Source organism: Suncus etruscus, chromosome 3, assembly GCF_024139225.1.
Source record: "Suncus etruscus isolate mSunEtr1 chromosome 3, mSunEtr1.pri.cur, whole genome shotgun sequence".
NCBI classification, from domain to species: Eukaryota; Metazoa; Chordata; class Mammalia; order Eulipotyphla; family Soricidae; genus Suncus; species Suncus etruscus.
In genome coordinates this window covers 154219693-154247627 of record NC_064850.1, presented here as the reverse complement: position 1 = coordinate 154247627, position 27935 = coordinate 154219693, and the positions used below count along the sequence as shown (strand labels likewise).

The 27935-nt window shown below is 38.5% G+C and overlaps 2 protein-coding genes across 5 annotated transcripts in view; both read left to right on the top strand.

Moving 5' to 3' along the window:
- Window positions 1–27935, top strand: part of KCTD1 (potassium channel tetramerization domain containing 1) — an 802770-nt gene that overhangs the window by 385436 nt on the left and 389399 nt on the right. The gene's annotated exons all lie outside the window — the stretch shown is intronic.
- Window positions 1–27935, top strand: part of SS18 (SS18 subunit of BAF chromatin remodeling complex) — a 70836-nt gene that overhangs the window by 30530 nt on the left and 12371 nt on the right. For 2 of the 3 annotated variants that reach the window (XM_049769565.1, XM_049769563.1), the window contains exons 4-7: window positions 6365–6518; window positions 9833–10054; window positions 24497–24664; window positions 25272–25376. In XM_049769565.1, the coding sequence (XP_049625522.1) occupies window positions 6365–6518; window positions 9833–10054; window positions 24497–24664; window positions 25272–25376 (649 nt within the window). Of the gene's footprint in view, window positions 1–5567; window positions 5679–6364; window positions 6519–9832; window positions 10055–24496; window positions 24665–25271; window positions 25377–27935 lie in introns of those variants that run through there. The other variant, XM_049769566.1, reaches the window with a different exon arrangement.

Below are 27935 nucleotides of genomic sequence, written 5' to 3'. Positions count from 1 at the left end.
GACTGAGGTTATACCTCTGCTTTCATGTGACTGTGAAAAGTGAATCTTGTTTTGGTAGCCTTTGGCTACCAAAGACAGGCTTACCTATTTTAACACAAACGGACAAAATACTTATTTCCTTAAGTTCTCTATTATTTGCCATAAGGAGAAACAGGCCCCTGCCAGCATTTTAATATTTCCCTTCTGACCTTAATAGTGTCAATACTGAGGTCTTATTTGGAGAAGGGCCTGTAGATTTGTTTTTGGACCATACTTGTGCTCAGTCTAGACTTGGCTCAGTGCTCAGGAGTGACCCCTGGTGGTTTATTTATTTTTGGGGGGGTTGGTTTTTGGTTTTTGGGTCACACCGGGTGGCATTACTCTGGCTCTGCGCTCAGAAATCGCTCCTGGAGGCTTGGGGGAACCATATAGGACACCGGGGATTGAGCCCAGGTCAGCTGTGTGTGTAAGACAAGTGCCTAAGCTGCAGTACCATCGCTCTGGCTTCCCATATGCTGTTTCTCCTTCCCTGTAGCTACAAATCCGTTGTTGCTGAATCATTGCAGGTACTATCTCCCAGTTTGAAAGTTGTCTTTTTGGGCAGGAAAGATAGCATGGAGGTAAGGCGTTTGCCTTTTATGCAGGTCATGGTTTGAATCCCGGCGTCCCATATGGTCCCCCAGCCTCCATTTCTGAGCATGGAGCCAGGAATAACCCTTGAGCACTGCCGGGTGTGACCCAAAAACCACACACACACACACACACACACACACACACACACACACACACACACACACACACACACACACACACACACACACACACACACACACACACACACACGAAAAAAAAAGGAAAAGAAAAGAAAGTTGTCTTTTTATTCTCTTTATCTTTTCTGTTACTTTATTTTTTTTGGTTTGGGTCACACCCGGCAGTGCTCAGGGGTTACTCCTGCCTGGCTCTATGCTCAGAAATCGCTCCAGGCAGGCTTAGGGGACCATATGGGATGCCGGAATTCGAACCACCGTCCTTCTCCAAACACCTTACCTCCATGTTATCTCTCCAGCTCATATCTTTTCTGTTATTAATTTCAAGTTTAATTCCATTGTGCTCATAAGTCATACTCCATATGATTTCATTCACTTATTTATGTGCTAGATGAGTAGTATATGGTCTATTTTTTAAATTAAGTATTATTATTTTGTATCTGGGCCACACCCAGTTGTGTTTAGGGCTTCCTTTTTTTTTTTTTTTTTTGTTTTGGCTTTTGGTTTTTGGGTCACACCCGGCAGCGCTCAGGGGTACTCCTGGCTCTATGCTCAGAAATCGCCCCTGGCAGGCACAGGGGGCGGGGGCATATGTGATGCAGGGATTTGAACCACTGTCCTCTTGCATGAAAGGATTGAGCTAATTCAGTCTATGTAGCATTAATAGTGATGCTAAATCTTTTATATTCTTAGAGTTTTATATTTTTATATATTTATATATATTTTTATTTTTTATATATAAAATTATATATATAGTAAATATATTTTTATATTTTATATTCTTAGAGTATTCTTAGAGCTATCCATTACTGGCACAAGTGTATTAAAACTACCATCTTTTATTTGATGTAATGCTATTTTTCATTTTTGGGGTGTGACACTGGGCAGTGTTCAGGGTTTATTCTTTTTTTTTTTTTGAGGAGGGGAGGGGAGAAAAGGAAGAGAGGAATAGAGGAAGAGAAAAGAAAAAGGGTAAGGGGAAGAATATGGAGGGGAGAGAGAAGGGAAAGGGAACAGAGAAAATGAGAGAGGATGGGATCAGAGGGAAGAAAGGAGAGAGAAGGGAGATGGAAAGAAGAAAGGAAAGAAGGAAAGGGGAGGAGGAGGAATCTCAGGGTTTATTCTTGGCACTATGCTATGGGGTCACTCCTGGTAGTCTTGGGCTACACCCTGCATCACCATGGGGTTACTTCTGACTTTGCTCAGATATTACTGCTGGAAAGCTTGGGAGACCACATGGGATACTGTGGATCAAACCCAGGTCAGCTGTGTGCAAGGCAAATGCCCTACTCACTGCGTTGTTATAAAATTTTAAGTTGAATTATGAGGTATATATAAATTTATGATTGTTACATAATTCTGTTGCCGGTCCTTTTTTTTGAGGGGGGCCTCACCCTGTGGCGCTCAGAGGTTATTTCTGACTGCTCAGAAATCGCTCCTGGCAGGCACAGGGGATCATGGGATGCTGGGATTTGAACCACCTTTGGTCCTGGGTCGGCTGCTTGCAAGGCAAACTCCCTACTGCTGTGCTATCTCTCTGGCCTCTGAACAAATCCTTTTTTTTTTTTTTTTTTGGTTTTTGGGCCACACCCGGCGGTGCTCAGGGATTACTCCTGGCTGTCTGCTCAGAAATAGCTCCTGGCAGGCACGGGGGACCATATGGGACACCGGGGATTCGAACCACCCACCTTTGGTCCTGGATCGGCTGCTTGCAAGGCAAACGCCTCGCAAACGTCGCTATGCTATCTCTCCGGGCACTGAACAAATCCTTTTATCACAATCTTTATTTTTTTTTTTTTTTTTTTTTTTTTTTTTTTTGTTTTTGTTTTTGTTTTTTTGGGCCCCACCCAGTGACGCTCAGGGGTTACTCCTGGCTATGCGCTCAGAAGTCGCTCCTGGCTTGGGGGACCATATGGGACGCCGGGGGATCGAACCGCGGTCCGTCCTAGGCTAGTGCAGGCAAGGTAGGCACCTTACCTCCAGCGCCACCGCCCGGCCCCTATCACAATCTTTAGTACCTCTTAATATCGCCCAATACCTCTGTTACTTTTTGATATGAGTATGTCTAATATAAGCATATTAATATAAACATATTTTTTATTTTTTACTTATTTATATATATTTTACTTATTTATTTTTTTCATTGGCCACACCTAACTGCTCAGAGCTTATATCAGTCCTGGCAGAGTGTGGAGGAACCATAATGTGGCACAGATCGAATCCAGATCGGCCATATGCAGGGCAAGTGCTTTACCTACTGCATTCTCTGGCTTGATATCTTGTAGTTTTGATAGTTTTGTGTGATATATCTTTTCATACCACTTTCTTTTGACATATTGTGTCTTTAAATTTAACATTTAAAATTTAAAATCTTGTTGAGACTTTAAAAAATTCAGACCAAGTACCAAAATAAATATTTTTATGAGGGCAGGAAGAGCTACTTCTAGAAGTACTCAGGGCTTGCTCTTGACCCTGTGCGCTGAGATACCTTCTGGTGGTATTGGGGTTATATGGCATGATTTGATTGATTCCGGATCAGAATCACGTAAAGCAGGGGTCTCAAACTCAAGGCCCGCGGGCCGTTTGCGGCCCTCCATACAACATTTTGTGGCCCGCGGCCGGCCTTCAAATATCGCAGTATTCGCAATTATTCGCTTACCGAATAATCGCAATAAAAATTGCATTAGTCAGAAAAAAATCGCATTAAACATTCACATACCCCGAGCAGTTCCGTTCGGGGTATGCAAATGTTTAATGAGATTTTTTGCGATATTTTTTCTTACTAATGCGATTTTTTTTATTGCGAATAATCGGTAAGCGAAATCTCTTATGCGGCCCTGCCTCACCCCGACTTTGCCTCCTGAGGCCCCCAGGTAAATTGAGTTTGAGACCCCTGACGTAAAACAAGCATCCTGCCTCCTGTTTTATCTCTTCTGTCACTGCTCATTTCTTTTTTTCTTGAAAATAACTAGTTGAAAATAGTTTAAATCTTAGTAACTCTAAAGTATGAACGACTTGGTATTCTCTTCTTTTTGTCTACTAGATCAGTTATTTCTTTTTGAAAATTATATTGAGGTTGGAGAGACAATTCAGAACTTAAGGTGCTTGTAACCAACCCTGGTTTGATCCCTTGGGCACTACCAGAAGTGGTCTTTGAGCACCACCAGGTCTGGCTATCCCTTAATTTGGGCTAAAAATAGTCACATGAAATCCCACTTTTAACTTTTACGACATACAAATTAGTGGGTTTCAGTGTATATTTACACAGTCTGTGAATCTATTACCTTCATTTAATTCTAGAACATTTTTATCACCCTATAAGGAAACCCTCATACCTGTTAATATAGTCAGCAACAGTTCCTACCATCCTCTGGCAATGGCTCATCATCTTTTATCTTTTGGAATTAGCTTTTCTAGGTATCATATAAATGGAATGCATACAGTTTATGCATTCTAACTTTTTGAGGTTTACCAAGTTCTAATATTTGTTTCTCTTCCTGTGTTTTACCTCTTTTTTTGGGGGGGTGGGGTCACACCCGGCAGCGCTCAGGGGGGGTTACTCCTTGCTCAGAAATCGCTCCTGGCAGGCTCGAGGGACCATATGGGATGCTGAGATTTGAACCACAGTTCTTCTGCATGCAAGGCAAATGCCATAGCTCCATGCTTTCTCTCCGGCTCCTGCGTTTTAGCTTTTAATGAATGTTCTAGTACAATTTTTGTGTGGACATGTGAATAGGTTTAATCTATTTTCATTTTGACTATTGTCTGAGAGACATTTCTGAGTTGTTTGATGGGACCAGCTCCCGAATATTCGTCTTCTTACAGTGGGCTGAAGCTGAACTCTCTTTTTAGCTCCTTATCTTAATAACTTCTCTGCTTGCTTTGAATTTCCCCTTTCTTTGTGCATCTTCCTTAATTTCCAGCTCTCCAGTAGGTAAGGATTCAATTCTCATATTTCAGCAGGACTTCTAATTTTTTCACCTGGTCTCTGTCTTCCTGTTAGACAGTAAGTCAATAAAAAAGCCAAGGTGATTGTCTAGCTTATCTGTGTGTCTTTTTTAAGAGTTGTAGCCTCTATTCTCTTTTTGTATATTGCTCGTAAATGTCTTAAAGCAGTATTTTGTATTTGTCTAGATTTTATAACTTCTTATAGCAGGGAACTAACTTGATAGAAACTGATGTATTATGAGAACCATGAATATGATATTTTATAAATTAAATCACAAGAAAATGAAAATCTGATGCTGAGATTGAGAAAATTAATTTAAGTAGAAAATTTGTGTATAAGAATATAGGGGAAAGGATATTTTTTACTTTCAAATAGAAGAGGATAAAAGGTCCATGTTTAAAGCATAATAAAATGACAGGTGACACAAATGATGTTGGAATTTTTTTTGAAAATTGTTTAAATTGGGTTAATTGGGTTAATGTATGATTAGAATTGGAGAGAAAAAAGCAGCAGCAATTATTTTGCACCTACTAAGAAGTAAATTAAGAGAGTGAATTTTGAGGGGGTGTTATTTGAGTAGCAGTATGTTATTTCTGTAAATGTTAGTGGTTATTAAGTGATTACAGTTATCAGTATTAACATCTGATGTCTAAAGAGCAGTGTATATCTGGTAAGTATCCCAGAGAGGATTGTGTTCATAAAACCAGGAAAGGTACAATAGCGACTGGGTATCCAGAAATACATGTGGAAGAGAATGATGTTACAAAAATGAATATTATTTTTAGGAGACAGGAATAGAGAAAAAAGACAGACACAAATTTGTAAAGAATAATACTTCCCTGTCCTCCTGCAGGCTTAAAAAGGGTGTTTGGAAGGCAAATAACCACTTGCTTTTCTACCAAAATGTCCCCAAGAAGGGAGCCAGGTGTTGCAGACCACCTAGAATCTGTGCTTTTCCTTTCGCCCTTTTGTGAACTCTCAAGGTTAGTCAGTGATTTTCTTCACACTTTGATTAGGAAATTTGCCAAAGGCATCCTTTTGAGGCAGCTGTCTCTGAACCCTTGGAGGCCATCAGTAATGTTTCCAATCTATAGTCGGCACAGAAATGTTCGGCTGAACTGAGTCTTCATTATTTAAAACATATTTCCTGCCAAAACCATGCTTATCTTTTCTCAAATATTATAAAATATCTTTCTATTCAAATAGTATAAAATCTATCATATTTGGGGGCTTTTGATTCTTGTTTTTAAATCCTGTTTTTTCTAGGAAAAACACTCATCATTTTGTAGTAAATAAGAATAATCATGAAAAGAAACTACATTTAGAAAACAATTTAAATAATGACAGCTATTCTTGTATATAAATAAGTGGTACGTTTTTGTATAGAGTTAAAATATTTTCACTATTCAGATCTTATAAAGAAAAATACATTCAAATTGTGTTCTTTTGAACTTGATTAGTGAGAAGATCTGTTTATGCTAGTGATGATGTGATGTTTTTGGACACTAAATATGCTAAATTCAGGATTAAAACACATTAGAATAAATTGGAATATATTTATGTCTTTGTTTCTATCCAGTTTAATAATATAGACAACTGTTACACCATATGCATCTTTAATATAGTTGCCTAACTGTTTCTCTTGTTTTACTAAACTGTCTTCTTTCAGCCACCCACCCAGAATATGCCTATGGGTCCTGGAGGGATGAATCAGAGTGGCCCTCCCCCACCTCCGCGCTCTCACAACATGCCTTCAGATGGAATGGTAGGTGGGGGTCCTCCTGCACCACACATGCAGAACCAGATGAACGGCCAGATGCCTGGTAAGTTTTTCTCCTCTAAGACATTAACACCAGAGTTGCTTAGCAACTGAAACGACATGGGGGCTCAAGGGATACTAGATTGTTGATGACAAAACTGCTTTGAATGCCCCCGAGTACAAGCTCTCTTAGAGTTTGTTAGCTACAGAGCTACGTGACCTGTATTCAGTGTTTATCAGGCTGCCCTTGGGCTTTGATGTAGCTGACACACAGCATTCCTCTGATGAACAGAACTGGCTAAATTTAGTCTGTCTGAAACTATGCAATACAACTGGCTTTAGAAGCTTTTGGTGGAAAAAATGGCATTGCATCGTGGCTTTTACTGAAGCCTGTTTATAAAAAGGTATTACAGCATTTTCCTGAGTTTTGTACTTATAATTTTATTGATCTTGAAACTGTTATTGCTGGGAACAACACACGGGGAAAAGAAACAAAACAATACTTGTCCTTGTATAGTTTAGTATTCCATCATTATACTATTGAAATTCAGGATTCAGCTTATGTTTATAACGTAATATAAAAACAAATTGATATGAAGGCAAAATTAAAAGCTGAAAAATAATGTCATTTTTAATGTAATAAACCACTCCCTTTACTATTAATCCATTTTTAAATTTAGAGCTACTTAAGATATCTTTCATGCCATTGGATACTGACTTAATTACCTTTTGTTTATTATAGTCTTAAATAAAATGCCACTAGTTTATTTTGTATTTGCAACAGCAGCTGCAACCTATACCCTCTTTTGATGAGATGCTTTTTAATTCAGTGTGAGAATCTTCTAACTCTATAAAGACCTGGGTTATTTTCATTAAAGAAAATATTATCCAGATAATAAGAGTAAGTTAAAATAGCAGGGTAATTTATTTTTAGAACTAGTAATTAGCACTTGTCTCAAGTGTCCAGGGGGGAAAAATGCACAACATTGAACAGGCCAGGCAATGTGATTGTGGGAGATGGGTTTGTGATTGATCATGCAGAAAGGCAGTGGTGTTTGAGTCACTGCCTCCTATTTGCTGTCAACACTTGCCCTTAGCCTGTGTGAAGGTACTAAAAGAGACAAACAGTCGTCTCCTGATTTACTCAGGAGGTAGCTCTTTTTTTTTTTTTTTTTGGTTTTTGGACCACACTCAGCAGCACTCAGGGATTACTCCTGGCTCTTCACTCAGAAATCGCTCCTGGCAGCCTCAGGGACCATATAAGATGCTGGCAGTTGAACCCAGTTCTGTCCCAGCTTGGCTGAGTGCGAGGCAAATGCCCTACCACTATGCTATCTCTCTGGCCCCAGGAGGTAGTGTCTTGATGAATCTACATTTAGTTCATCAGGACACGTTGTTTGAGAACTCAAAGGGTAGTAGTTCTAATGCAGGTTAGCAATTAGGAATTTGTGACTTTTATGGTTGGGTACCTTTTAAATCTATTTTTCTTAGTTTTTATTGTAGTCCTACCTGCTGTGTTATCATTTCAGCGCCACCAAGCCCTCTTTTTAATTTTTTTTTGGTGTGTTTTTTGTTTTGGGGCCACACCCGGCATTGTTCAGGGGTTACTCCTGGCTGTCTGCTCAGAAATAGCTCCTGGCAGGCACGGGGGACCATATGGGACACCGGGATTTGAATCAACCACCTTTGGTCCTGGATTGGCTGCTTGCAAGGCAAATGCTGCCGTGCTATCTCTCCGAGCCCCGGATCAGAATTTTTTGGGGGAGGTATTACACTCAGTATTGCTGAAGGCTCACTTCTGGCTGTGAGCTCATAATTCACTCCTGACAGTACTCAGTGACAGCGCTGGGGATCAAACCTTGGTGCGTGGCATGCAAGAATATCTCCCACCCACTGTACTATTACTTCAACCTCATGAATCAAAACTTTTGATATTTGCAAGTCTGAAAGGTACATACTGGGTTTTTGTTTGTTTGTTTTTTTTGTGGGGCCACACACATTTGATGCTCAGGGGTTACTCCTGGCTAAACGCTCAGAAATCACCCCTGGCTTGTGGGGACCATATGGGAAGCCGGGGGATTGAACCGCAGTCCTTCCTTGGCTAGCGCTGGCAAGGCAGACACCTTACCTCTAGCGCCACCTCTCCGGCCCCTCTTTTTTTTCTTTCGGATTTTGGGCCACTCCTGCCAGTGCTCAGTGATCATATTGGATGCCAGGGACTGAACTCAGGTTGGCTGCATGCAAAGCAAGTAAGCTACCCACTGTACTATCCAGCCCCACACATTGGGTTCTTTTTGTTTTGTTTTGTTTTTGGGCCACACCTGACTTTACTCAGAGGCTCTGTGCTCAGAAATCACTCCTTGCAGGCTCAGGGGACCAGATAGGATGCTGGGGATAGAACCTGGATCCGTTCCTGGGTCAGCAAATACCCTACTGCTGTGCTATCACTCTGGCCTCACACATTGGGTTCTTAAAGTTTTAGTTTACCTTTTTAGTTTATTTAAAGCAAATTCTTTTTTGTAGTTTTTCTATGAATTGGTCATGAACATTTATCTATTTACTGCTAATGACCTTTTATTCATTTATAATTTTTATTTTTCTTAAGCCTTTTACTTTTTATAGCCCATAATATTAACTCAAAATTTCCCCAGTTCATTTACGTTTGTCTTATTTTCAGTGATCATGCAAAGATTTATTTTGTAGTCTAGTTTTATCTTTTCTTGCTGAGTTGTACATATTTTAAAATTTCTTTAAATTGTTTTATTGCTTTATTTTTATTTTTTAATGTTTAATTTTTTTATTCATCTAAAATTAATATTGATGGAAAGCATGAGAATAGGAATCCAACATAATTTTTTTTTCTAGTGGCTGCTTGCCTGTCACAACACTATTGGAATTTCTTCATGATGCTTAATGTTGCCACAGTCATCATTGACTAAATTATTATGTAGGCCTTTAAAAAATTCATTGTATTTTGGTTATTTTTTGGGTCCACATCCAACAATATTCAGGGCTTACTCTTGGCTTTGCTTAGGGATCACGACTGACAGTCTTCAAGGGAACATATATGGTCCAGGGATTGAACCTAAGTCAGCTGTGTGTAAAGCAAATAGTCTGTGGGCTCTAATATCTTTCCATTTAGGTCTAATTTTAGACTCTACTTTGATTGTATTATCTCTTAAACCATTTCTTTTGTTATACTGCCCAATTATTATTGTCATTTATGTAAAAATTTACTTTGCCTATTGATTAAGTATTTAAGTAAGTCATTGTTGATGGTAATATAGGAAAAAAAGAAAGAAAAGCTTATAAGATTACTTTCGTAAAGATCATCTATTTAACCCTCCTATTTTGGTTCTGATCACTTTTTTTTCAAAGGGCCCAACCATATACCTATGCAGGGACCTGGACCCAATCAACTCAGTATGGCAAACAGTTCTATGAACATGCCTTCAAGTAGCCATGGATCTATGGGAGGTTACAACCATTCTGTGCCATCATCACAGAGCATGCCAGTACAGAATCAGATGACGATGAGTCAAGGGCAACCAATGGGAAATTACGGACCCAGACCAAATATGAGTATGCAACCAAACCAAGGTAAATAAGCTTTGCACTACATTCTTAATTAGAAATGCGTTTGGGGAAAAAACAAAAGCATAATTATCAAGTTGCCAGCTGATTTGTAAAAATGTTGGTAAGTGAATATTATACCTATATCAAGGGAACTTTGATGTGAAACCAGCTTTTTAAATGTATTTACTTTTGTTTTATTGATAATTTAAGTCTATATTTTGAGATTATTTTTTGAAGCTAAATAGTTACCAAAACATTTGGTTTATAATCAGAAAATTGTAATAATAAAACCTTATTTTTGTAAGTATAATCTCTTTAAAACCTTTGGCTTATTACTTATGAAGGATGTATTGTATGAATTTCTCTTTATTTGTATTAGCATTTTTTAGCTCTGTATTCAGGTGTTAAGAGGTTAATTAAATTAAACCCCAAAGAGGTAGTATGTCTGGTGAGGTACCTGCCTCACAAAAGTCTCACCAGAATTTGATTCTTTGCACACATTTAATCCCCTGAGCTTCTTCAAGGGGTGATCCCTGAGTGCAAAGCTAAGAGTAAGCCCTGAGTAAAGCAGGGTATGGTCCTAGAACAAAACAAAGAAAATTTAATAGAATAAGCTGTAAGAGTGTTCAGCGGAGAATATAGTTGTATTCTTAGAGGGAATGCTCATCAAGATGAATACCAACTCAGAATGAATTGTTTTTGTGTTTCTCTTTTAAGTATAATTGTACATAATGAATAAAAATAAGTAAGTAGAGTGCTGTTATACTAATTACTTCCAAAACTTTTGGCATATTGCCAGACAAAACCTATTTTAATTACAAAATGTGGTGAGGTTAAGAGTATAAGATAGAGGGGCTGGAGCAGTACCACAGTGGTAGGGCATTTGCCTTGCATGTGGCTGACCTAGGACAGACCTAGGTTGGATCCTCGGCATCCCATACGGTCCCCAAAGCCAGGAGCGATTTTTGAGTGCATAGCCAGGAGTAGCCCCTGAGTGTCACTGGGTGTGGGTGTGGGCCCCCCCTCAAAAAAAGAGTATAAGATAGAAAACCCAACTACAAACATGTTTGTAATCATGGTGCTTAAATAAAGATTATTTAAAAAAAAAAAGAGTATAAGATAGAATTAAATATCTATTAAATATCCTTGCAAAAAGCATTATAGATTTTGCTTCTAAACATTCATTAAAGTGTACTCAGGTGAAGGAAATTAATGTTGATCTATTGATATTTATGAGCTGAGTTTAAATTTAAAATATTAATATGGTTAACTTTATGTAACTTTGATGAAATTATTGAAATCAAATGGAAATAATAGATTCTAAATGAACAGTTTCACATAACTGGTGGTTACTTCGTTGTTTTAGTCCCAAGTTTTAATACCCATGATGAAAAATTTTATTTTATCAGGTCAGTCAAAGACACAAAACAGCAGATGCTATTAGATGGATCAGAAGAAAGTTCAGATCTTTTTTCATATACCTTCATTTTTAGGAAAGAAAACATGCATATGATCCTAATAGCAACTGAGTGTTGACGGAACATTTGAAAACTATAGGAAAGAGGTGAAGGGATGGGTGTTGGAACATTGTATGACTAAAGTTCCTTATATGAACAACTTTTTAACTCTGTATCTCATGGTGATTTAATTTTAAAAAGTATAGTTAAGGGGCCAGAGAGATAGCATGGAGGTAGGGCATTTACCTTTCATGCAGAAGGTCAGTGGTTCAAATCCCGGTATCCCATATGGTCCCCTGAGCCTGCCAGGAGTGATTTCTGAGCATAGAGCCAGGAGTAACTCCTGAGCACTGCTGGGTGTGACCCAAAAACCAAAAAAAAAAAAAAAAAAGTTAAAAAAGGTTGTAGATGCATAAAAATTGTGTTGGTTATTGCAGCATGCTTTAATATAGCATAGATTTAAAGAAGACAACCAGACAGGTGACATTGTACATGTAGGAAATAGTTGCTTTTGGAAAAAGAAGTTGAGGAATTTATAAAAACATTTTTTTCTAAGTTTAAGGATTTTTTTGTTTTGTTTTGTTTTTGTTTTTTTGGGCCACACCCATTTGATGCTCAGGGGTTACTCCTGGCTAAGCGCTCAGAAATTACTCCTGGCTTGGGGGGACCATATGGGACGCTGGGGGATTGAACCGTGGTCCTTCCTTGGCTAGCGCTTGCAAGGCAGACACACCTTATCTCTAGTGCTACCTCTCCAGCCCCAAGTTTAAGGATTTTAAAAACATTCTATTTTGTATTCATCTAATTTCCAAAGTAGGAAACTCCTATTTTGACTTTGTTCTCATATATTGTGAACTCATTAATAAGAAATAGACTATGTAGGGGCCGGAGAGATAGCATGGAGGTAAGGCGTTTGCCTTTCATGCAGGAGGTCATCGGTTCGAATCCCGGCGCCCCATATGGTCCCCTGTGCCTGCCAGGAGCAATTTCTGAGCCTGGAGCCAGGAATAACCCCTGAGCACTGCCAGGTGTGACCCAAAAACCAAAAAAAAAAAAAAAAAAAAAAGAAATAGACTATGTAGATTTTATTTGAGGAAATAAAATAGAGAATGGCATAGAAAATGTTCAATATTTAAAACATTTAATTTAATATTTAAAATCCTTTCAATTAAATTTGGTAGTTCAGCACCAAAGAACAACAAACAAATGTAATTACCAAAAATACTTACATGAGGTTTTGATAATACTTTATTAGTAATATGGATTTCTTTCTTTTGTTTTGGGCTTAATCCTAAAGAAAGAAAAAAATTCAAAAAGAAAATTAGGATCCTGGAGATGGAGTGATAGCACAGCAGTAGGGCGTTTGCCTTGCACGTGGCTGACCCAGGACAGACCTTGGTTCAATCCCTAGCGTCCCATATGGTCCCCCAAGCCAGTAGCGATTTCTGAGCGCATAGCCAGTAGTAACTCCAGAGCATCATCGTATGTGACTCTCCCCCAAAGAAAACAAAAAACAACAAAAAATATAAAAATAAAAATAAAATTAGGATTCTTCTCAGCAGTATTGTCATTCACCGATTTAACAGTACCAGAATGAATCAAAGGAATAACTGTCCCTGGTTCAGAGTAGGAACTAATCCTGATTTGATTCCCGGCTTACTTCTAAGGATGGACATAGAACCCCACATTCGGTTTGGTCCCTGGCAAGTAAATGATCAGACTTATGAGCACTGATAGGAGTAATCTCAGCTTCACTGGGTATGGCCCCAAATCAGCTTCCAGTCCTCTGAAAAATCACCCACTTAATCTAGCACTGGACATTTTGTAGGACACAATTCTTTAGCGATATTTCCAGCGTTTCTGCCCTGTAGCCACTAGGTGGCAGTAGTACTCTCACACCAGTTGTAACAACCAAAAATGTCTCCAGATTGCTTAAATCTTTTCCCAGAGGGTAAAGATCTCCCACACTTAAAACAAACAAGAAAACAAAAACCTCACAGCTATAAAAAAATGCTCTATATAAGTAAATAGGGAAAGGATGGCTTTTGTTACTGAAGAGAAATGATAATCTCAGTCTGTCCTTATATTTGAATACGTTTTATTACTTGAGAATTTCTCTAAACATTTCTCATTTGTATGTGTTAATGGACTGCTTTTATTTTAACTAGCTAAAATCTATTGTCCTATTATTGGGAGTGGGGAGAGGGGTATAGGGTAGTGTTCAGAACTTGTTATTGGCTATGCACTTAGGGATCACTCCTGGTGGGGCTCAAGAAACCATATAGGGTACCAGGAATTGAATCCAGGCTGGCCATGTAGAAGAAAAGTGCTCCATGGTACTATTATTGCTCTAGCCTCAGTCTTTTATTTATTTTTGTTTTGGGGCCATACCCAGTAAATTAAGGCTACTTTAGTTCTGTGCTTAGAATTTGCTCCCTACCATGCGAGGGGGAGCATGGTATGTTTTAGGTAATCTTATTAGTTTTATTATTTTTGTATATATAAATTTATTTATTTGGTCACACCCAGAACCACTCAGGTTACTCCTGACTCTATTCTCAGAAATTACTTTTGGCAGTCTTAGGATGCTAGGGATCGAACCTGGGTTGATGCAAGGCAAACACTACCCGCTGTGATATATCTCTCTGACCCCAGTCTTATTCATTTTAAATGGATATATAGTAGGCTATTGAGTTTGTTTTCTCCTACAAATAACTATTAGTAAATCTTCAGTGAAGATTGAATTTGAAATAGAATGGTTGAAACAATAAGTAGTGAGTAGTGGCTGATTTGTAAAGTGATAAAGAACTAATTTTCTGGGGCCGGGCGGTGGCGCTAAAGGTAAGGTGCCTGCCTTGCCTGCGCTAGCCTTGGACGGACCATGGTTCGATCCCCCGGTGTCCCATATGGTCCCCCAAGCCAGGAGCAACTTCTGAGCACATAGCCAGGAGTAACCCCTGAGCATTACCGGGTGTGGCCCACCCAAAAAAAAAAAAAAAGAACTAATTTTCTGTGAGATATTACAGGGGAGAATTCAGAGCTTGGCTTGAGAGTTCTCATCTACTATCCTGCCTAACATTGTATGTTTGGAAAGATTCATAATGCTTGTAAGCTTTAGATTTTCTTATTTATAAAATATTTAGTTGATAATAATACTTTTTTTTTTGTGTGTGTCTATATCTGGTGGTGCTCAGGGATTGTTTCCTGGCTCTTATCATAGGAATGGCTCCTGGTGGGCTCGTGGGAATGCCCGGGATTGAACCATATGGGAATCTGGGTCTGCCACATGCAAGACAAACTGTTTGTGTGCTCCAGCTTCAGATACATTTTTATGGAATTAAAAAAATTATATTGTGGGGCCAGAGCAATAGCACAGTGGTAGGGCATTTGCTTTGCACGTGGTTGACCCAGAACGGACCTGGGTTTGATCTTGGTCCCCTGAACCAGCAGTGATTTCTGAGCACATAGCAAGGAATAAGGAATAAGCCCTGAGTATCACTGGGTATGGCCCAAAAAACAAACAAAAATTGTATAATTTTCTAAAATGAATTTTTACAAGTAATTTGGGATAAAACTATTAGCTATCTTATGAACAACAAATATTAATAATTTATGGTGATTGGAATATTTTTCATATTTAGATATAGGACATTAAGTGTTTTGTTTGTTTTTGTTATGGGGCCTTACTTGGCTATGCTCAGGGCTTAATCCTGGTTCTATGCTCAAGGATCATTCCAGGTAGTGCTCAGGGACCATATTGGATATAGAAATATTAGTATTGGCTTGCTTATATCTTATTAAGTGAATGTTTTCTGATTTGGTGGTAGATGCCAAGAAGTGTTAGCATTAAAATCATGAAAAGAATTACCAAATGTAGAATAAAGAATCATGATATTGTAATAGAAAATTGTCATAGTAAGCTCAATATGTAGTTTTTACCCTGATACCTTTTAGAATTTATTTGGAGTTACCTTTAAGAGTTTTGCTTTCGGGCCCGGAGAGATAGCACAGCGGAGTTTACCTTGCAAGCAGCCGATCCAGGACCAAAGGTGGTTGGTTCGAATCCCGGTGTCCCATATGGTCCCCCATGCCTGCCAGGAGCTATTTCTGAGCAGTCAGTCAGGAGTAACCCCTGAGCACTGCCGGGTGTGGCCCAAAAACCAAAAAAAAAAAAAAAAAAAATGAGTTTTGCTTTCATTACCATTTGTATATATGAGAGGGTAATACATATTGCAAGTGTGGTTTATTTTGTTAATAATGCTTGTAAGTTTTAGATTTTCTTATTTATAAAATATTTAATTGATAATAATGTTTTGTTTGTGTGTGTGTGTGTGTGTGTGTGTGTGTGTGTGTGTGTGTGTCTATATCTGGTGGTGCTCAGGGATTGTTTCCTGGCTTTTATCATAGGAATGGCTCCTGGCGGGTTTGTAGGAATGCCCGGGATTGAACCATATGGGAATCTGGGTCTGCAGGGGTCACTCCTTGCTCTGCACTCAGAAATCACTCCTTACAGGCTTGGGGGACCATATTGGATGCCTGAGTTCGAATTCAGGTTGGCTGTGTGCAAGGCAAATGATCTACCCACTGTGTTATCACTCTGGCCCCCAAAATATGATTTCCAAGCAATCAGGGTTGAAATAATAATTTAAATATAAAAGTTTCATGAAAAAGATGCATGCATTTCTTCACTTTTGTTTTTTGGGCTGGCAGTGCTTAGGTTTACTCCTGGCTCTATGCTTAAAAAAAAATACTGTTTTTTGAGAAAATGTATTGAGGGATTGTTAGTTGTAATACTATTAATGGTAGTATCATGCATATATCATTTCAGCACTACACACATTACCACATGTCTTTCAACCCCTCCCAACCCCTACTCTGTAGGCAAGGTTCTTTGGACTAAATCTCTTACTGTGTTGTCTTTGGTCATTTGTTTCTCCCTTACTGTGTTTCTTTAGATCCCACAAATTAGAGAGCTCATTCTTATTTTACCCCTTTTTTTCTGACTAACTTTACTCATGTTACATGTTATCTTCTTATTCTGTCCATGTTTTGGCAAATTACTGGATTTTGTCTTTTTTTTTTTTTTGGTTTTTGGGTCACACCCAGTAATGCTCAGGGATTTCTCCTGGCTCTACGCCCAGAAATTGCTCCTGGCAGGCTTGGGGGACCATATAGGATGCCAGGATTTGAACCACCATCCTTCTGCATGCAAGGCAAACACCCTACCTCCATGCTATCTCTCTGGCCCTCAGGATTTTGTCTTTTCTTAACAGTTGCATAGTATTCCATATATCACAACTTAATGACTCATTCACCTATAATTAGGCATTTGGATTATGTGGCTTTCATACTAAGTTCTGCAATCAACATTGGTGTCTATATATACGTTTTAATCTAATGCTTTTATGATTTGGGGGTAGGTACCAAGAATCGTTAACACTGGGTTTTATGGTGATCGCTTCCTATCCCTCTTTTTTTTTTTTTTTTTTTTTAAGAAACCACCATTTGCTTTCCATAGTTGTTGAATAGATGGCATTTCCATCAACACTTAATCAAAGTTCCTTTCTCACCATAGTCCCACCAACACTAATTATTTATATCCAGGCTTTTTGATACATGCCTTTTTCACTAGTATGAGATGACATCTCGTTGTTTTGATTGCATTTTGCTAATCATAAATGATGATGAACACTTTTCCATAATGCTAAATCAGTTTAACTCAGGACTTTCAATTATTTGTTTATTTTTATTTGGGACTCAGCTGGTAGTGTTTAGGGGTTATTCCTGGCTCTGCATTCATGAATAATTTTGGCAGACTCGGGGGACCATATGGGATACTAGGGAATTGATCTACAAGTCAAGTGCCTCACTGTACTGTTTCATATGGGATGTGGGGGATTGAACTGCAGTTCGTGCTAGGCCAGCATGTGCAAGGCAAGCACCCTACCACTTGCTCCACCACTCAGGCCCCCATTTTAGAATTTAATAGTGAATGATGTTGAGGATCCTTAAAGGGGGGAAAGTGACAGAATAAAGAAAGGTGGTAATTGAGCTGATAGGGGTTGGAACAAATTCCAGTCCCAACAGATAAAGCACTTGGCATGCTTTCTCTATATAGAGCTTAAGTACAATTATTTTTCTCCTTTAGATAAAAATTAAAAAAATTGTTATTATATGTTGTTAAATTTTCTTCCAGTTATTAGGTTTTGCTTTTCCCCTTATTATTTTGAATTTTGATTCCAGTGCTTATGATGTGCTTTAATTTTATCATTACCTTATGTTGGGGCAAGAGGTGTTTAATCAAAGAAGAACTATAATGGCAAAATATTCTCTCACTCTCTCCTTTTTCATTTTTGACTTTTGGGCCACACGCAGCAGCACTAAGGTTACTTCTGTTTCTGCACTCAGAAATCAGTCCTGGCAGGATCGGGACCATTTGGAATGGTGAACCTGGTTGGGCTGTATGCAAGGCAAGCTTTACACACTGCTACTCCTTTGGCCCAAAATTATTTATTTATTGAAAGTAAATTACATTAATGCCCAATTATTCTATTAAATAATTGCTATTATTCAGTGTGCTTTTGGAAAAAATAAACTTTTAAATTTCACTTCTGTGTTTGTGACTGAGGTTAACACATGGTTCTGTGTTGTATGCTCACTGGGGAGTGGGAGTGATCAGATTTCAGCCTACAATGCTGCCAGTTTGGCTTCAGGACTACCAGAGATCCCAATCTTGTTGCAGCAGTGCTTGTATATAATTGGGGTGGAGGAGGGATCATCGCATCTTTGGCCACAAAGCTTGCCTGTGTTTTAGTTGTAATGCTTACATTGTGCATCATACACTTGAGTTGTGGGTCTTGTACATACCTGTCTGCAGTGTGTCTAGAGCAGGGGTCTTCAAACTTTTTAAAGTGGGGGCCGGATTACGGTCCCTTAGAGAGCTGGAGGGCTGGACTATATGAGCTACTAATTCCTACTCACACTGCACATATCTTATATAAATAAAATGAAAACCATTTATAAATAAACAGATCACGCACCAGTATTTCAATGGGAACTGTGGGCCTGCTTTTGGCTAAAGAGATGGTCAGTGTCCGGTTCCATATTTGTCACTGCCAGCCGTAACAAGTGATGCAAGTGGGCATCAGTTAATCTTGATCTGGTTGGAGATTTCAGATGTTTCATTCTTGAAAAAATTTGTTCACAGGCATAAGTGCTACCAAAGATGGTTACCATTTTGAGTGCATGGTTCCTGATATTTGGATATAAACTGAGTGTATATGCTGGCAGGTATCTTAGCAACCAAACAGCGCTCACTGCTGGCGGGCCGGATCAGACTCCTCTGCGGGCCGCATGTGGCCCGCTGGCCGTAGTTTGAAGACCCCTGGTCTAGAGGTTATTTATGGTGTCAGAGGTTACAGCAGAGTTGCCAGGATGGTTGGTGCTTTGCTCATGCTTGGTCCTGACTTCATTCTTGTAATGTGCCTGATTTAGTCACTGAATCTTCTTTAGAATCTCACTATGATATATATATATTTTTAAGTTTCTGTCCTTGGCTGGAGAAGATAGCATAGCGGTAGGGTGTTTGCCTTGCATGTAGCCAACCCAGGAGATGGTGGCTTGATTCCCGGCATCCCATATGGTCCCCTGAGACTGCCAGGGGCGTTTCTGAGTGCAGAGCCAGGAGTGGCCCCTGAGCGTCGCTGGGTGTGACCCAGAAACCAAAACAAAACTATCTGTCCTTAATATTCTTTTATATGCAAAGCACATATTTAAAATTTTGTAGCCTCAGTTAAAATGTTAGTGTTTAAAACTTTTGTTTTGTTCTCCTCTGAGCTCCCTTATTCCTACTGCTAGAAGTTAATTTTTCTGTTGAATGAAGTCTCAAAATAACTTTTGAAAAGTTTGCACAAATTTATGATGAAATTAGAAGACAAAATAAGAGAAGACAAACAGGGAAAAGACTTCTAATAAAGTGCCCCAGGTATAGTATTTTAATTGGAATATAGTTGGTTTTTTTCTACTTGCTCATTGTTGTTGCTATTAAAAATCAGCAATATATTTAATGAGGTAGGCTTGTTTTGTTTTAATTTTTGTTTAAATAATGGGTTTTGGCTCATTTGGGCAATTTTGTGTGTAAAGCTTTTCTAGATTCTCTAATCTTTTGCCCTTATATTTTCTTATAAATTGCTCTAACTTAATAAAGGAGGAGTATGTAGCTTATTTAAGCAGAAAATGAAAGATGGCTCTTAAATATTTCTAAAGTAGTAATGGTTCTAATGATAAAATAATGAGCTCCCTGGACCTGAGAGATAGCTCAGCAGGCTGAGTGCATGCTTTGCATTCAGAAAACCTGGTTCAATTCCCAGCATTGACTGACCATCTCCCCATCTCCAGTAGGGGAGGGACCTCTAAGCATTGAGCTGGGAGTTGAAGTCTTTGAGCGCTACTGGGTGTAGATACACTCATAGCCCCATGATTCCCCCTCCAACTCCATCCTCCGACCATAATTTTTTTCTTTTGACCACATTGGCTTACATATCTTTCACATTAAAATTTCAGGTACATATTAACATAGAATCGGGGGGAATTCCCATCACCAAATTTGTCCTCCCTCTACCCCCGTTCCCATCTTGCATCCCATATTCCCACTCCCTGGGCTGCTAGAACCTCTGTGTCTAGCTTACTACTTAGTGATCGTACATCCATTTGGTCCAGGTACCCTCCCCTTTTTCCCCCTCTGTTTGAGAGGCAGAACTAAATAGTTCAAGTTATGTAGTTCTGTTTGAAGAAAAGAAAAGCAATAAAATGGGGTAAAAATCAAATAAGCCGAAAATGGGTGGGGTCCTTCTAGAGGCTCTCAACCTCAGTTTGAGAGAGGGAAGGAATAAAGGAATTGAAACACCACAACAATACAAAAAGAAATGTCAAATAAAATATTCAGTAAGCTTTACAGCAATAAAGACAAGCACCACATAATAGTGTTGGTCCTGAAATAAAAACATGCCAGAGCGCATAAAGAAAGAAATAGATAGAAATAAAGTAAAATAAACTTAGAGATATCAATTTCAATATCTACACCAAAACATAGAAGTCAAAAATAAAATAAATAGATAAATATATAAGAGATTATTTTGTGCTTTATTCCCCCCCTGCATAGGCACAGTAAATATTGGGGACATTAGAAAGGATATTCCCTTGGAGATACAGGGTTTCTCTACCCTTGAAGTATATTGTCATGGGATTAACTATAGACTTCTTGCATGTTCATTTTCTCTCCCCTCGATGCTTTGGTGGTGTATGGAAGACTTCTGCTTCGTCATGGGTGATAAAATCAGACATCTGTAGCTAGAGATCTTGGTCTCAGACCATAATTTAAACAAGTGAAACTGAGGAGAAACTTAGATCGTCAATGAAGATGTTTTTAAATACATTTTTAATTGAATTGCCATAAGATACAGCTATAAAGTTGTGAATGACTGAGTTTCAGGAAAAGAGATCTTTGTAGTCATTGTCGAATTTGTCACAAGGTGTATTTTTTACTGTCGCCAATGTGACAGGGTATAGCTTGTCTATACCTCACTATTGTTCCGTTTGGAACTTGTATAGTTTTTGATTTCTAGGTCCTGGCCTGTTGTTGAGCTGATTTTGATTGTGTGTTAAAATTCTTTAGGTTTTTTTTTTTGTTTTTTTTTTTTTGGGCGGGGGGAGGGTGTCTCAAACCTGGCAGTGCTCCAGACGGATTCCTAGCTCTATACTCAGGCATCACTTCTGGCTATGTTCAGATTATATGTTATGCAGGGAATTGAATGTGAGTTGGTCATGCGCAAAGCAAAATCCTTAACTGTTGTATGGTCTCTGACTCTTGTTAGACTTTTTTTTTTTTTTTTAAAGTACTATGACTAGTTGGTTTGGTTTGAGAAAAAAAAGACAAAAATTTTGTCATTACGGGGCTGGAGAGGTAGCGTGGAAGTAAGGCGTTTGCCTTGCACGCAGAAGGTTGGTGGTTTGAATCCTGGAATTCATCGCATATGGTCCCCTGAGCCTGTCAGGAGCGATTTCTGAGCATAGAGCCAGGAGTAACCCCTGAGTGCTGCCGGGTGTGACCCAAAAACAAAACAAAAAAAAATTGTCATTAGGGCCAGACAGATAGTGCAGTGGTAGGGCATTTGCCTTGCACGTGGCTGATCCAGGACGGACCTGGGTTCGATCCCCGGCATCCCATATGGTCCCCCAAGCCAGAGTGATTACTTTTTTATATATATGTATATATTTTATTTTTGGGTCACACCCGGCAGCGCTTAGGGGTTACTCCTGGCTGTACATTCAGCAATTGCTCCTGGCAGGCTCAGGGGACCATATGGGATGCTGGAATTCGAACCACTGTCCTTCAGCATGCAAGGCAAATGCCCTACCTTCATTCTATCTCTCTGTCCCCCAGAAGCCATTTCTGAGTGCATAGCCAGGAGTAACCCCTGAGCGTCACTGGGTGTGGCTTGGCCAAACCCCCACCCCACCCCCACCCCCACCAAAGTTTTTTTTTTTTATCATTAAACTAAATTTGGGAAATTCACCTGATATAGGCTTATAAATATATGGTCTCTTGGGGCCGGGCGGTGGCGCTAAAGGTAAGGTGCCTGCCTTGCCTGCGCTAGCCTTGGACGGACCGCGGTTCGATCCCCCGGTGTCCCATATGGTCCCCCAAGCCAGGAGCAACTTCTGAGCACATAGCCAGGAGTAACTCCTGAGCATTACCGGGTGTGGCCCCAAAATAAAAAAAATTATATATATGGTCTCTTTATATTGTGTATTGAAGAAGTTATTTAGAAAATGGGTATTTAGAAAAATCACTTTTTAAACTTTGATTTAATATTGATCTTTGTGATTTTGTAAAGTTCACTCTGTTTTGGTGTGTTTTCTTCTGTAACTTAAGGATTCTGTCTTTCCTAGAGACATCTGACCAACTCAGGTTCAATCTCCAGAAACCTAGGTTTCCAGAGAGATAGCACAGCAGTGGGGCGTTTGCCTTGCACGTGGCCGACCCAGGACAGATGGTGGTTTGATTCTTGGGATCCCATGTGGTCCCTGAGCCTGCCAGAAGCGATTTCTGAGTGTAGAGCCAGGAGTAACCCCTGAGCGCTGCTGGGTGTGACCCTCTCAAAAGAAGTACATATATAGTAGATAATGAAAAGTACATACTTTCATGATGTTCATATATTACGATTTTTGTTTCATTTTGTTTTGGGGCCATATTCATCTTCAGGAGCCAATACCAACAGTGCTGGGGGACCATGTGGTGCCTGGGATCAAATCCCAGTCTCCACAAGAAAGGCTTATATTTATTCATTCAATCTGTTGAGCCAGGTCTATGTCTAGCTCTTGGTTTTTTAAAATATTAATTAGAAGGGGCCGGCGAGGTGGTGCTAGAGGTAAGGTGTCTGCCTTGCAAGCGCTAACCAAGGAAGGACCGCAGTTCGATGCCCCGGCGTCCCATATGGTCCCCCCAGGCCAGGGGCAATTTCTGAGCGCTTAGCAAGGAGTAACCCCTGAGCATCAAACGGGTGTGGCCGAAAAATAAAACAAAACAAAACAAAATAAAACAAAAAAATTAACTAGAATACTTTACCAGTGAATTTTATATCAGATTCCGTAAATTGTTTGCCATATCTTGTTAATAGATTATTTTAGGCATATGTACTTTAGTAACTCAAAAACTTTGTTCTTACTTGATGTTAAATTTGATTTTAAGGAGCAGCAGTATCTTGGAGAAATGTATGCTAAATCATTCCTCTCCTCCCCTCCCCTCTACTCTTTTCACCTCCTCCTCCCCTCTTCTCCCCTTTCCTCTCCTGTGCCTCCTACACTCTCCTTTCCACATCTGGTGATGCTCAGGGCTTACTTCTGCTGATTCTGAGCCCAGGAGTCACTCTTTGTCTGTGTCTGGAGACCATATTGGGTGCCAGGGATTGAACCTGAGCTGGTCAGATGCAAGGCAAATGCCCTACCTACTATACTATTGCTCTGGCCCCAAATCATTCTTTCGAATACATTAATCTTGGGGCTGGAGCAATGGCGCTAACCTAGGTTAGTAGTGCAACATAGGTTGCATGCACTTACCTAGGACGAACCTTGGTTTGATCCCCTGGCCCAAAAATCACACTGGTGTTGCTCAGGGGTTACTCCTGGCTATGCGCCCAGAAATCGCCCCTGGCTTGGGGGACCATATGGGGATTGAACCATGGTCAGTCCTAGGTCAGCGCTTGCAAGGCAAACGCCCTACTGCTGCACCACTGCTCTGGCCCCTAGAATACATTTATTTTTTTTTTTTAGGCCACACCCGTTTGACGCTCAGGGGTTACTCTAGGCTAAGCACTCAGAAATTGCACCTGGCTTGGGGGGACTATATGGGACGCCGGGGGATCGAACCGCGGTTCTTCCTTGGCTAGCGCTTGCAAGGCAGACACCTTACCTCTAGCGCCACCTCGCTGGCCCCAGAATACATTTATCTTTAAGATGTTTGAAAATTGGGCCAGAGAGATAACGTGGAGGTAAGGCGTTTGCCTTGCATGCAGAAAGTCGGTTTGAATCCCAGCATCCCATATGGTCCCCAGAGCCTGCCAGGAGCGATTTCTGAGTGTAGAGCCAGGAGTAACCCCTGAGTGCTTCTGGGTGTGACCCAAAAACCAAAAAAAAAAAAAAAAAAAAAAAAGATGTTTGAAAATTTACATGCAAAACTTTTTTTTTTTTTTTTAATTTGGTTAAGGGGTCACATTCAGCTGTTTCAGGCTTCTAGTTCTGTGATCAGGAATCACTCCTGTCTGTGCAGTGTTAGGGATTGAACTGGGGCTAGTTTTGCTCATGACACCCTGATTGTGTACCAGAAACTGTCTGTGGCCTTCTGAGCACCACCAGTAAGTTAATAAGGCCTGAATACTACTGAGTAGGATTCATAAAACAAAAAACACATAAATAGAACAAGAATGTATTTTTTTGTTTTATTTCTTTTCAGGTCCAATGATGCATCAGCAGCCTCCTTCTCAGCAGTACAATATGCCACAGGGAGGTGGACAGCATTACCAAGGCCAGCAGCCACCTATGGGAATGATGGGTCAAGTCAACCAAGGCAATCACATGATGGGTCAGAGGCAGATTCCTCCTTACCGACCACCACAACAGGGTAAGCTTTCATGGAAAATTTCCTATTTAATTTAAATAACAGTAGTGGAAGGGCTTTACATTTTAGTGAACTTTTTATCAGGACAAAATCAGAATGCTTTGTTTTTTGACTTAAAAAACAAAAAAGATTTTTCCCTAAAAGATAGAAGATAATAATACAAAGGTCATGAAGTGAATAGGAACTTACTGATATGTAACTTAACTTTTCTCTATTATTTTCTGGAAGTTTGTAGCGGAAAATTTTGCTTTGTTTTTGAGAAGCTACTGCACATTTGGTCAGAAGCCAGTTTTATTTTAACCTGCTCTACACCAAAGTTGAAAGGAAATTAATTTTCTATTTGAAATTTGTTTCAGAATCCAGTACTGTTTTTTTTTTTAACTTGGTATTGTTTTGATATTGGCTGTGTGTTCTTAACATTAATTTTTGTGAAATGTGTGTATTACTTCTGTGTATGTATGAACATAAGAATGGTTATGTAGATGAAATACCAAAGCATGGGAGGTGAATCTAGTTGAGAAATAATCTCTCATTACATCAATTTAGAAAGAAAACCTTTGATGACTTAGAGAACGCATTATTTACCTCTTGACTGGTTGTGGTTTTTCAGGCCCACCACAGCAGTACTCAGGCCAGGAAGACTATTATGGGGACCAATACAGTCATGGTGGACAAGGTCCTCCAGAAGGCATGAACCAGCAATATTACCCTGATGGTAATCTCTCCTAATGTTAACTTTCCCATTTTCTATCCCTGCCCATTATTTATATAGATAGATATTCAGGACATTTTAAGAAGGATGAAGAAACCAGCAGTCTGTTTCTTCTAAATTTAGAAACACTTTAATAATCTAAAATACCAATGACATTATTTTATATAGTGTTGCAAAGTACAATTTGGCTCTTCCATATTATTATCAGGAAAACTTTGGAATTCAGGAATGTCATTGGAATACTTTATTATCTAAATGAAGAGAATTTTTTAATATTTGAATCTTGAACCAAAGCAGATGTTACTCATTGACTTTTTAAAAATAACTTTTAATTGAGGCAATTCTATATATATACCACAAAGTTTACCCATTTGTTTAAGTTTGTACATTGTAAAGAATATAGTTCTTTAGTAATTTTCCAAGTTTTTTTATGTATATTTCAAGGATCATAGTTTATATATATTTAAGTATTTGCATTTAAAAGAATTTTGGAGGCTAAATTATATTTAATATAGTATTAGTCAAATAGGTGATGCATTTCTAAACTAGATTTTAATTTCATTTAGTTTAATTTTTGTATGCAGAGGTAGCTTAGGAAAAAATAGTAATGATATACGAAACTACATGTAGACTTTCCTTACAGGTATTAGTTTTTCTCTATCTTTAAAAACAATGCACAGTTCAAGAAAAACGGGTAAACTAGAAGTGGTCGTTCACATTACAAAATGATTTGTTATAAAGGATTTGCCAACATTTTCATTTATTATAGGGAAAGCATCCTTGTGTATTTAAGGTAAATGGATTATTTAACAGAGAAACTGGAAACCAAGAACTTGAAGGTTTAAGGTTTGGGACCATTGACTTATTTTAAAAAAATCATGTTTTCCCACCTTTTTTCTTGATGTTTAAGGTATTACATTAAAGGTACTGTCTATAGTCAAAGACTATTCTACTCATAGAATTTTGCATATAACATGTTAATGATAGAGACAGCATGGATGGTTTGGATATTTTTGATTAGAAAATTACTTTTATTTTCTTCAGATTTTCTTGCAGAAAAATGTTCAGAATGTTGTTTTGTTCCCTTTTCTTAGGTAGATCAATTAGAATTTTTAGAGGAGAAAGAGAAATTTAGAGTTTATATTAAATAATAAACATGTTAAAATCAGTGGAATACTAATGATTTGCTAATTTTTCAGACACATTTTAAATTACTCAGTTGAGTTTACATTATTATTTGGTCTTTTCAGGAATGTGAACTTTATCTTGTTATAAATATGGCCTTTATTGTTCAAAATATATGAGATTTATAAATACAAGAACTTTACTGTAATTTTATTACATCAGGGGATTTAAATTTTAAAATTTATATTAAGTATAAAATACACATGTATTTGTGTATTAGATCTAATATTTATATAGCATACTTTAAAACAACTTTATATTTTCATTATGTCCATATAATATGCCAGAAAATATGTACTTTTTGATTAAATATGGAAACTTTGTAAAGGATCAGATGGTAAATATTTTAGTCTCTTTGGGCCTTTTGGTCTAAGTTCAGTTACTGGGAAGTACAAATAAGTATGGCTGTTTCAATAAATTTATTTACAGAACAAGCTATTGGTTACATATTTAGACTGTGGGTCATAATTTTCTAACCTTCAACTTAGATACCTTCAGTTTGGGAACCTTGGAGTACTAAACCACTGAAGTTAACATTCATGACTATATTTCTCTTTCTTTAATCAGGTATTCTAAAATTTAGATACTGACTAACTTAAAGATTATAAGATTATTCCTTGTGTTTTCCTTGTATAACTGTTAAAAAAACAAAGGCATAGGGGCTGAAGAGATAGCACAGTGGTAAGGCATTTGTCTTGCATGCAGCTGATTTGAACATACGTTGGTTTGAATCCCGGCATCCTATATGGTCCTCCGAGCCTGCCAGGAGCGACTTCTGATCGCAAAGCCAGGAGTAACCCCTGAGTGCCTCCAGGTGTGACCCAAAAACCAAAAACCAAACAACACAAAGGCATAGATTTTCATGTGAGACTAGACATCTTGCAGATGAAAATTTTTATTCCTCCAATGATATACTCTAATTTTTAATGCAGTATTAGTTTTATGAAGATGTGGTTTGATATTTCAGAAATATTTATGACGACTTCTAGAATGATAGCATTAGGCAGTTATTTTTGCATCTGAAAATACTGTTGGGATACATACATTTTATGCAAGAAAAGAATATGAAAGTTTTGTTTGTTTTTTTCAGGAGAAAAACACTTATAGAACTTTTATATTGCATTATTTTAGCTTGTGCTGTGGAATTGGAGACCAGCAGAACAGGTGTTTGACAAATACAATAATTGCTTCCTTTTGTTCAGGTTATTTTCATGTGAAAGGGCTAAAGGCTTTCATTCTCTTTTTAAAATAATTGAAAAATAAAAGCATTTTTTCTCCTTTGATAAGGATTATGAGTTTTAAGGCAAAAATGTATGTTTCTAAAAGTACTGTTTTTTTCTTTTAAGAAACTTATACGTTATTATCGATATGAAAACA